Raw genomic sequence first — 12,807 nt, 5'->3', positions numbered from 1 at the left:
CTTACTAACCTTATTTATCATGCTCTCAATTATCAGAACGTTGTTGCTCAGAGCAGCGTGATGTAAAGTTGTTTTTTCTTCACTATCTTTAGCATTAACATTTGCGCCCATACTGGTTAAATATTCACATATGTCGCATTTACCATTCATAGCTGCAATATGCAGGGGTGTGAATAGTTCATTCTAGAGGTACAGAATGAATTATTAAAAAATTAAAAAATTTGACTTGGTCACGTAAGCCGATATAATATCATTAGAAAGAAAGATATTACTGATATCATTCTCATAATGAACCTAGGTATGAATAAATTAATTAAGTACCGTTTGAGCTTCAATTTCAGCTCCATATTTAAGGCAAACTCTAGCAGCCTAAAATAAAGTTGAAAAACTTGCTGTTAAGACTAGATTTCTTTTTATTCCGTTATCGATTTAAATATTAATCAATAACGTTGAAAAGATTGAACTCAAATGATATGGAGACTTTGATTTCTAATATTCTACTTACTATTACTTCTAAATGAGCATTATCGAGCAAATTACATAAATACCTCAACCGATCCATGATCCGCAGCAAGATGTAAAATCGTACCCCCTTCTTTATTGGAAATTTTGATAAAATCGTGCATTCCTTTTGCTTTGGCTAGTAAAATAATTGCGACAAAATGCCTTAATTAATAACTGAATTGTCAAACTAGATTTATAAGGTCCAAGTTTTAAAATTACGCTTATTCTACTCATGCGAACATAGGTCGAAAATTAAAGAGACTAGCTTCAACTTCTCTAGTCGTTGCTAAGAAATTGAAATATCAATCACTTTGAGCTGGAAGTAATATTAATATTCAATACATTAAGATTGTTAGTCTTACCGTGCTGCAATAAAATTTCAAGGGCATCGGTAGTTTTTTGTAAAACTGCATAATGAGATGCCAGTCGGCCAATATAGTTTTTCTTATAAATATTTGCTCCATATCGAAGCTGTTAAATTATAAAAACGATCGGATATATCCGATTTAATACCGAATAATACAATTCATATTCATGAAATAAAGGGATAGCAATAGCAGCTTTTTAAAAGGCCAATAGCTATATTTGATCAGAATTTTTATTAGAAGGTATAGGTACTTAGTACCTATAGCATATTATCGGTTTGCGTGCATTTCGTATAAGAACAAGGAAAATAGAATGATTTCTTACTTACCATAATCTCCATCATTCGCTGATCACTGTAAAAACCAGCTATATGTATTGGATAGTAATGCTCATTATCATGATGGTTAACGACTTTACTGAGTACATTTCGTCTTTTGGCTTCCATAAGTATCATCTGACGTACGTTAACAAATAATTTTAGTGTTGCAATAATTCAAACATAGTTGAAAAATATTAATAGTAGTCGAACTTGAATTTTATTATTCTGAACAAAGATTTAGTGAAGCCTTTAACATATATCTTTAATTGAAGGTAGCAAAATATCTATGGGTGAACCTTTTGCTAATTTTAAAACGAAACAACGATAACTATGTTTTTTACCTCGCAAATCTGGTGACTGGAATGCTGGCAACAGTGAAGTAGGGGAGTTTCTTTCCCTTTAGTTTCAACATCAATATCAGCTCCAAGGTCAATTAAGGCCTTAGCAGCTTTAGTACTATTATATTTGGCTGCAACATGTAATGGAACAAGACCAATCTTTGCGGTTTTAGCATTGATATCTAAATATGAGCAAGATAACATTATCTAGCATACGTAGTAATATAGCTTAAAATTTTAATGAGACATCATCTATCTGTTTCGGTTTAAAAGTATTCTCTTTTAATGTAGATCCATTTAGTTGCTATTTCTAACTTATATATTGTACTAGCAGAATTAGGACGGTACAGTTTACTTACCGCCTCCGTTTTGAGCCAAGCAAACCAAAATCTGGTCTTGATCATACTGAGCAGCATAATGCATTAGTGTGAATGTGTTGGCTTTATCGAATAGATTTATTTTCTCTCGATAAAAGGCAATTTCCATCATATATTCAATATCACGCATAGAACCTTCTCGTATTGCCTACAGTATAAGTATTAGATATTAGTACAATGTATAAGAAGCTTTTAAGAGTAAATAGGAAACTTTTAAAAACCGGTTGCTATTGCTTCAGATCGATTCATAGATTAAATCTAATTTATACTCTTGGCTACTAAGTTTTAATACAGAAAAATTCGTTTATTCACTTGATGCAACGAGAAATAGAATAAAGCCCTGTGAAGATCATTTCATCTGATAGTCTCATTAGCTTTTAGCTTTGTGATGCCAAATTCGCTTTTACTGGTCACTTGTTTTCTGATTCATAACTTTAACCTTAATTGGCAGTAATCAGGGGAAGTATGGGTATGGCTTGTTACTTGTGCCGCATTGAACTTCAGAAAGGTTAGTTTGCTTGATAAATATAAAGCTAATGTACGATAGCAGTCATTTCGCTTGGCTATTTTTTCATTCCTTTAGTATCATCAAGTAAGTCTACAACTGCTGTGATATTAGATATCTAATGTCTTGTAGTAATTTCTAATCGTTTACTTATCATCAATAATTTCATTATTAAATTAAAGGGTTTGATGAAATTAATATTGCATTATGAGTACAAAGTTTAGCTACACATTTTCAATGTAGTATGCAGTACCAGTATCAACTAGGCAGTGGCGAGAAATGTCCTTATTAACTCAAGGATATTAAGATACTAAGTTACATTCGATAAATATAGATTCTCGTATTAATTTTGTTTTAGGATTAGGTTAGTAATGCTGATTTAGGTGGTAAACCGCAGTAAAAAATGTTTAGATTCCTAATTATAAATAAATTATAAATTCAACAAAGTTGTAACGGAATGCCTTCTATAACATAAATTTGATGTGGATTGGGAATCAGTGATTCTTGTAATAAGATTGAAGTATATTCAAACTGTACTCTCATCGTCATCACGCTTTTGGGGATTCAATATTTAAATCTCTTACAATAGTATAGCTTGTAGAGTTTAAAATTTAACATTGATGCTATTTACATTTTCAAATTTCCACAATGTTAATTACTACTGCGACTGTTCGTCATGGCCTCCAAAGTCAACGAAAGCTCATACGCGTACATTGAATCATTGTACATAGAGTTATTTTCTATTACGAATATCATGCAAGTAGTTGATAACTAACAAGTTGATTACATAGCGTACTCATGATGACAAAAATAAGATATTTGATTAATAACGATAACCGATTTGGTGTGATGCAGTTTGCAGTAAGTGTGGCATTAAGGCTGACGATTTGCTGTGGAGAAACAAAGCTGGACTTAATATCCATAGTTTTAGTAAACTGTTCAGAAATGACAACCCTTCTAAAATTGCCCCGGCGAATTCAGTCTATAAAGTTATTTAAACTGCGATGTGATGGCGTCCAGTACCGTATATGAACCAGAAAATGAGACGAGATAATCACAAACCTGGTGGATATCTTTCGTTGTTGAAGTGGCCATGGCTATTCCAAGGCTAACTAAAGAGTTATTGATAGAATTTTCGGGTAATTTACCCTTCCTTTTTCGACTAGTGACGCGAGTAAGAAAGGATTTGATATCATCGGGCTTCTTTTCAGTATTTGATTGCTTATTTTCCGATCTAAATACTCCAAATGGGAATGATTTTTGTTTCGGTGATTTATTGTCCGGATTTTCTTCATCGCTACCCTGAAAGGGCAATACTGATGAAGAATTTTTTACCATGGTGGGTTGAAAAATCTTGGCAAATTTGTTATTTCTTCACTATTGATGATATTAAAGCCTTTTACTTCTGAACCGTACGTTTAAGGGGAAATCGTTGTCTAGTGTAATTTTTATTCTTACTATTTTTGTATAGGCATTTAGTAGCTAAACAGAATAATTCAATACAACTGTAACCATTGTATGGCATTGTTAATTATATTCCACTTAAACAATTATCTAATAGTTCATTAATATTCCAGCTAGTTAATGAACCTAGGGTAAATAAGAGAGCACTTATAACGTTTTCATATGATGAGAATACCATCCTAAGGTATGCAAGATAACCATGACTTGCAATTTTAAACTTGCCAACGATATTATTGTATTCATTCCTACATGATAAGTTCTAAACTTTCAAAACTATCGTAGCATATGTTCTATAAAAGCTGATACACAATATAAAGTAAGCTATAGTAAACATTATGTAGAACTCGAGTTGACAAAGGCAATTACAGCCTAAGTTTGAAGAATTTTTTTACCTTTTATCGTTATTTCAATATGAACGAGCCAGCTTTATGCGCTGAAATTACTATTTTATTATTATATACTTTTGCGCTGTGAGTAGCTTGGGTAACAATATGTGCTTGGTGTACAATGCTTTATAAGCTAGATTGAATTCTTGTTTAAGGATTTGAATGATTGAATGTAGTATACCGTCGGATCCCTTCATATTATTTTGATGCTTTTAAGAAGAGGGTCTTATTTATAGACTACAACTACGTAGACATTAGAAACCCTAGAGTCTCTAATGTGTCTCACAGGCATGTACCGTATGTCATCTGCTTAATTAAACTTTAGTGAATCACATCGACTAGGAGAATTTTAATATGTTTATAACACAGAATAATATTTTATCTTACCGCTAGTAGCCTACTCCGTGGAAGCTTGGGGATAATTTTACTAGAATTTTAATATGTTTATAACACAGAATAATATTTTATCTTACCGCTAGTAGCCTACTCCATGGAAGCTTGGGGATAATTTTACGAGAATTTTGATATGTTTATAACACAGAATATATTTTTTTCTTACCGCTAGTAGCCTACTCCGTGGAAGCTCGGGGATAATTTTACGAGAATTTTAATATGTTTATAACACAGAATAATATTTCATCTTACCGCTAGTAGCCTACTCCGTGGAAGCTCGGGGATAATTTTACGGTAGAAATCGGTAATTACAAAGTAGCTACAGCATAATACACAAAATGCCCATGGATAAATTGGAAATTAAGTATTCCGATATTATGAATACGATTATCCTGAGCCTCGAAAGCACTTTGATTAATTCCGATTGCATGTACTGTACGTATATATGTATTTACGGTCAATCCCCGAGAACCGGCCATTCCCTATGACTGGCCGAGCAACTAGCCATTAACTTTGTCAATCCCTATGAATGGCCAAGCAACTGATCACCAATTCGGTCAATCTCTCTTTGCATCGTCAAGTGTATCAACTGAATCATAGTTTTGCGTCCACTTACCTAATTCTTTCTAAGTGTAGGAGATTAGATTTTGATGAATTCAACCAGTTTACATCAATTTGAGCATGATGACACGGTTAAAATTATATTGTAGTTGGCATTTCTACTGCCAGTGCTATACGAGTGTTAAGTTCTTAATTAATATAGTGACGTAACCTAACACATAGATCCTTGTAAAGAAGATACCTTTTTATTTTATAAACTCGATCTTATATACCAGCTCATTTACAGTTTGTATTGTAAAGGTAGTAACTCATACTATCAGATATTTACGCTTATCTACACACACGTTGCTGTACCACATTCCCTTAGTAATTGCAATCATCTGGCAACTACTGTACTGTACTATAGTGTAATGAATATTTCAGCAGCTGCACGTAACAACGAGCATATCATTTTGCTGAGCAGGAAATTATAGATTAGCGTAATTAAAAACTTGTAATCATGAAGGATTGGATAACTTAATTGAAATCCACACATCAATCATTCCACTGTAAATAGCGATCATTGATGGCGCAATGTCTGTACAGCAGCCATTGCCGTAAGCATGATTTAGCGCATATGAGTGACTAGATGAAATGAAAATATTTTATAAAGCAAAGTACACCAGAAATAATGAAAATAGGGGCATATCAATGTTGAATGTGTCGTTTAAAAATATTCTAACTCGTAAATCAAATTAGTATTGTCAATCACGAGTAGTTGTCAATTGTATCGACGCCACCTTATGCTAAATGATAGAAATTCAAAAGGAATAGAATTTTGCGACTCTCTGAAAGACATTTATAAATTAGATGGTTAAAATAAGCCAGATATAATTTATATTCGCATTTCGGTTGTTGTCCGCGTATTTCTTTATTTTGGAGATGTTACATGATTTAGATTTTTTATTATATTTATAGATAGAACAGGCATTACAGAGACGTCAATCTCTGAAGCTAAATAAATTTGCCATTATAGGTTTATGAAAGTTTGGAATGAAATAACTAAAAGCTTAAAATCTTTACTCTTCTATGAGCAGCCCATAGTTCATAGATATAAATCCAAGCTGCCCTGATCTCTTTTAGTCAAGATCTTGTCATGCGATATTCGTAAGGAAGATCATTACTGACATTGATTACGTAAATACAGAAAGGATTGTTGTCTTATTTATCAGAACATAACACGCACAAGAATTAAGTATGTTATCCGAGAAAATGCATACATAATCCAATAATTAAATCGATTAATCGTAGCTTACGAAGGAAGAAAGATTTTGTCTATAATAATATCCGGTATGCGGAGACATTGATAAATAAATAAGACTTCTATACGCTAGTATACACAATCGAATTGCTTTTAAAGGAATCCGTGAATATAATGACAGCTATTTAGGCAGTTACTTATTGTTGGCTAATATATCTTAGGTTAGTCAATAGTTTAAGATTTCGTAGTATCTTCATTCGCTTTTTTGATTTCTTGTTCCATTCTGTATAATCGTTGGAAGACATCCGATCGAAAGTCGGTGAACTTATCTGACATGTCTTTGATTCTACAATCGCGTTTGAAGACATAATAATTAGTAATAGCATAAGTTCGATATAAGATCTGATATTGTAGTTCGTTTGATAGCTGTTGTAAGATATGGCTCATCTTATAAACTACCTATAGCTGTCACAAGAGCAATTCCTTTACTTACTCTAAGTGTTGCTCTCTTAACTCTTCCAACATGGTGATGGTTTTGCATTTTGCAGCTGCATTCTCGGTAGGAACTTGCAGTTGAACACCTTCAGTTAACTTTTCCCATTCATACTAAAGAAACAATAAAATATCTATTAAATATCATACTAAGTTATGATGGTCCTATGTAGAAAAAATTAGTCACGTGCAATAGCTATATATAGTTAATATCCTCAACCTTTTCTCTTAGTTTTATCTTCTGATGTTTTCGAAGAACTAATGCTGACCGAGAAAAATAAACTCGCAGCCATTTCGGTAAATGACATGTTCTGACATCGCTAATGTAGGAAAGATCCATCTGAATTAAACTGATATCGGCATTTGATCTGACTTCATTTATATCTCCTACAGCCAAACCGACCTTAAATACGACAGGGCATCATTATTAAATCAATTAAATCGAAAAAAATATTGGTAATAAGTAGAATTAAAAATAACTCAATATCGACATACCAATAAATTGGCAAAGGCAATGTTAATAACTATCACAAAGAGGACAATGATGATCAAGGCTAAACTGGAGTGTTGCAGTTGATTGGTGTCGTATAAATGTTGGAATGTTTCGCGGTAGCTAATATCTCCCACCATCATGGTTAGAACACGTATAAACGCATATCCGAATTCGCTGAACTCCGGCTATAAACGTAATTAATGTTAATGATAGATTTTGCAATATGTAAAATTGCTACTACTTACCAGCTGTCTTAAAACCATATAGCATGCAATGGCAAAGGCGGTTAAAAATAGAATAATGACTAGTGAAGCTCGAATAATTGTCTTCATGATGGTAAGAAACATGGTCAAATATAATCCGATACCGAACGCCCTGTATTAGTTTTATGTAAGAAAATTGATAAAGTTTCCATTAGTTCATTGAAGAATTTAATAACTTCGTATCAGTTTTAAATGAATAGAATTGACTTCATCTAATGTCACCCATTTCGAAAATATCGTAGACTAGATGTAGCGCGTACCTAGCTATTCACTTAAACTTGTATACTAGTAAGCTATGCACATTCACTGGGTTTCTGCGAGTTATAAAGTGCTTATGATACGCGTTTATATTCTACATTAGATAGTGGTATCTATTAGGTAACGAAAGTTTCTGCACAAAATAGATACTACACTGGTTAATAGGAAAATTGAAATGAAATTTATCCATCTATCTGGGTTTTTCTTAACGGAAAATAATGATGCGCGATCGTAACATTCTGTTTAATGGTGACAGCTAGCACGAAATATTTACTTTCTCTACTTATTAACACATTTTTAAATTGATTCACGATAATGATCAATACGATTTAAGCTTAACAATATTAAGCAGAATTCTATTCAAGCCTTACCTTTTCAGGTGCACTAGAAAGTTGATTATGGAGAGGAAAATAATTAGAGCTCCCATCTGAACTGTGAAATTCGTTGTTGGCCGTTCAAAGGGGATACAATACAACAGAACTAATAATTCGACTCCAATTTCCAGTATGGAAGTTCCAGTGTCGTTAATTATTCCGATTTGTTTAAGCTTCCTGGGCTAGAATAGACGATACAGAACTGTCATTTAAATTATTGCTGAAACAGATTATGTTACATCTAAATCAATTAAAAACTGTGATTAACGTATTTGTTAAGCCTAATGACAAATTTAAGGCTTGGTCATGCTCAGATAAATGTCAAACACCACGTAGTAAATCATTGTCCAATATTAATTTATAAACTAACCTGGAAAAGATATTTGGTTAAATTGATGAAAATATTAAATACCACGGCACAAAAAGTAACAATATTTCTTGTATAGACTGCCTCCGAATACTAATTATCGGCAATCAATGTTTTCATCCAAATGGTCCAGATATATCCCAAATTATAGATCAAAAGAATAATAGGCATCAACATGAGATTAGATACGTGATTTCACTCAGAAGTAACTACATCTACGGGATTAGAAGCTAATAAAAATATAGCTGAAGTGCATTAATACTAAAAAAATTTACTTTATACCTGCGCCACTACTGCTGCTCCAACAGCGTTGCTTGCAGTTTGATTACGGACAGCTTCATAATAATTCCCAATATTCAGGCTAACTGGTACGCAAACAGCCAACAGAAACACTAGATTGACGAAAACTTTTCCATAATAGAGATATCGTAGTAGGGAATTCCTAAATTGATGAATAATTTTTGTATTATCGTTAATGTGTATAAGAGAGTTTTATTTTAATTAGATATTGAATTTAACTCTAGCAGAATCATGAGTATAAATTTACACTCATCCTTAATACCATTTATAGTGTCGATAAGCCCGAATGAGGGGGTGCTTCATTAATTTGATCCTGTTATGCGAAAGGATACTCTAATAGAGCAATAGTAAATGCCTTATAAGGAACAAGTTGGTCGCAGTCGATTGCGTGCGCACAAATTACTCTTTGCCCTAAGGATTAAGTTCCCTGAGGCTGTTTATTAAGACTCGTACCGATGCTGCTAAATAACCATCATCAACTTTTTTATGCCTGGTTTGAAATGGAGGAGTTTCCAAATAGGCAAAGTTGAAAAGAATCTAAAAAAGTTTTGATTAAAATGATTGTGATCATTTATTAGATCTCTAATAATACATATTCAGGTTTACCACTAGTATAATTTGTCGACTAGATTATTTACAATATAACGATATTACCCTATTAGCTTTTAGCTGTTATCTCATCCATTTATTTATCTAGAATCTTATATTAATGTGATGTTGAAGATAATCGCTTTCGACAACGTCATTATCTAACCTCTTCTTCCTTGGACTCTCCAATTTCATTGGTATATGTTACACATCGATCCATAACAGCCTGCAATAGATTAGAGAGTACCATACTGCGATTGAGAATGTAATTCATACTTTCCTCTTCTACAAGTGCTACATATAAGTTTTAAGAACTGAAACACTTTCAAGGATTATTATAAGATTCTGAATTGTGATATAGTTACTAAAGTCTTTAAAATAATCACTGTTATCGATTACTTTCTTTCTTAAAGCAAGAGCATTCAGGTAAGAAAAGTGATAAAATAGCATCTGTTAATGTAGCTAAATAAATATACTATGAAATATAATGAGTGTAAATATACGTACTAGACCACAAATGCTTCTACTATTATTTACGGCCTATAAAAAAACATATCACAATTTATACTTACACTAGCGACAGCAGGAAGCTTCTCGATAAGTCTCTTCATTGGTGTTTGCCCATCAAATTCTCTGTTTTCAAGAACTTTTTCCCAACTAGGAGTACAAAATTAAGTTAGACCTCAGAACAAATTTTCCGATAGCAATATTCTAATTACGGTAGTAGCTACGGCAAATTAAGAAAACGATAAAGTCAAGAAAAGTAAATAAGCTCCTAAAAGATTAAAATATCAAATTTCGAATCTTACTATTTACTACTGATAATTTGTAGTCCAATTTCGGCATGCTCGTTTTCGATCGCTATGTCTAAACAATTTTGACCCTGATTATTGATCGTGGTTGGGTCGGCTCCGCTTGCTAATAATATTTTGGTTACTTCTTGATGTCCATTAGCAGATGCTAAATGTAGGGGTGTATTCTTCCAGATTAAAAGTAAATTAATTGTATTAGGAATTTTAGTTATTTTAAACAGCAATGTAAATTTAGGAAAAGTGAAAATATAAAGAGTATTGCAGTTTTGATATGATGCCATTCTCTCAGTACGAACTACCTAAATTATTATGTTTCAATATTGAATATCTGCTAATCTTAGATTGTCTATATTATTTCATGAATAAAGATTATATTTACGTAATAGAATTTAATGTCTTTTACATTATAAATGTAAATTACAATGACGAAATAATTCTATTCCATGCGACACCAGATACAAAATCAATGAACTTATATTAACTACTGTATTAATCGAAACTGACCACCATATTTTGATTGCTATGAGTACTTACATCGGAACGATCTAAGACGTTAATTTTAACATTTTTAGAGACTAAAAGCTGGACTACCGCGTTAAATCCACCTTTAGCGGCATAATGTAGAGGATAGTAGGAATAAATATCCCTATTTAATAAAAAAATTATGATTATTAGCTTGATTCAAGCGTCATCGGCCAAAATGGTAGGCCAGATGATCTATCAAACGCCCTTATTTCAATTCTTGACTTCTTACTTGCTGTTAATATCAGCACCGTTTCTAATCATATTGTGAACGACACGATTATGGCCATATTTAGCGGCAATATGAATAGGCTTTTGACCGAACGTGTTTCTAACGTTGATATCTTTTGTTTTGATGTCTTCCAGAATATGCTTAATTGTATCGCGATGATTGCCTTTAGCTGCTAAATGCAACAAGGTATTTCCTTCTTCATCCAAGATGTGCGGAGATGCACCATTTTGGACTAAATAATATACTGCCTATAATTTTTAAAAGAAAATGAACAAACTCATCAGATATATTCGCATACACTAATGCTAATCGAAATATAAGTGGCCTTGCCATTTACTTGGGTGTTGTGTCTAATATTGTATCTAAAGAATTCTATTAATTGACCAGCAATAATGAACTGATTTATAACTTAAAGGGTAATAGTATAGAGATATACTGTTACGAAGCTTACTCCAATAGTTCCTGCTAAAGCTGCAAGGCGTAGTGGTACAATGCCTTTGTTATCAGGACGATCTATTAGTTGCTTTCCTCCATTCTATTTAATAAAATTATAGTTCAAAATGTTAAAGGTAAAATGATATCTGTGCATGTAAATGCTGTAAGCTTACTTCTAGCAAAATCAACAAGGTGTTCAAATCAGCTTGCTCAGCTAGATAATGCAAACAATGTCGACCATTAGAGTCTGTAGCCGTAATATCAGCCCCTAATTCAAGCAATTTCTTGACAGCAGATGAACACCCTTTATAAACAGCTGAAAGTAATGGTGTATGTTCTTTGTTATCGCGAACTTCAATATCTGCTCCCTGTATGAAATGAATTGATGAAGTTTAATTATGATCTTACGATATTGACCCTACAAGAAGCAAAAGTCATGCAATTGAGACCTTCTTAACAAGCATCGGCGAACATACCTGCTGGATCATGAGCCCAATTAAAGGAAGATTATTACTCAAAGCTGCATAGTGCAGGCATGTTTTTCCTTCATTGTCTTTTGAGTTGATTTTAGCTCCTCTATTTGTGAGAAACTCGGCAAATTCGTAATTGCCATTCATAGCCGCAATGTGAAAAGGTGTTAATAGTTCATACTAGATAAAATAAGCAAGTATTCAATATATAGCGAAAGAACTACAAAGATAACTTTGTTTATCAATAAACGCCAACAAACTATATTATACTATCGTACAAAATATGCGATACATCGTATCAGCAATATCGCCATAAACAAAAAACTATGATTGGATTTACTGTTTGAGCTTCGATATCCGCGTTATATTTCAAACAAACTTCTGCTGCCTAACGAGATGAATAGATGCAATTTTTCATATTGATTCCGGTTCCATATTCCATTTAGGTTAAATTTTCATTATCTTCGAATTAAATCAAATGCAATAAGATGCTTTGTAAACTTACCGCGATAGAACCAACATCTGCTGCTACATGAAGAGCTGTGCCTCCCTCATTATTAGATATCATTATATAGTCGTTCTGTCCCTTAATTTTGGCTATAAGTAAATGGTTCCAAAATCCAGTTGTACATAAACTATTGCGTATAACGCATATTTTCATCAAATTTATGAATATATTCAACTTACCGTATTGCAGTAGATGCTCTAAAATAGAAGTATCTTTACGTTCAGCCGCAAAATGAGAAGG

At 32.8% G+C, this 12,807-nt stretch overlaps 1 protein-coding gene across 1 annotated transcript; it reads right to left on the bottom strand.

Annotated features, from left to right (window-relative positions):
* Positions 1 to 11,150: 11,150 nt before the first annotated feature.
* TRIADDRAFT_24774 (uncharacterized protein) lies at positions 11,151 to 12,227 on the bottom strand (the record flags this gene model as incomplete). Its single annotated transcript, XM_002112573.1, has 3 exons — positions 11,151 to 11,350; positions 11,828 to 11,957; positions 12,066 to 12,227. Coding segments are annotated over 3 exons (492 nt in total), but the record flags the coding sequence as incomplete, so codon positions are not given.
* Positions 12,228 to 12,807: the final 580 nt, after the last annotated feature.

Source organism: Trichoplax adhaerens, genomic scaffold, assembly GCF_000150275.1.
Source record: "Trichoplax adhaerens TRIADscaffold_5 genomic scaffold, whole genome shotgun sequence".
NCBI lineage: Eukaryota > Metazoa > Placozoa > Uniplacotomia > Trichoplacea > Trichoplacidae > Trichoplax > Trichoplax adhaerens.
The sequence above is the reverse complement of the archived record's forward strand: the minus strand, read 5'-3'. Positions and strand labels throughout refer to the sequence as shown.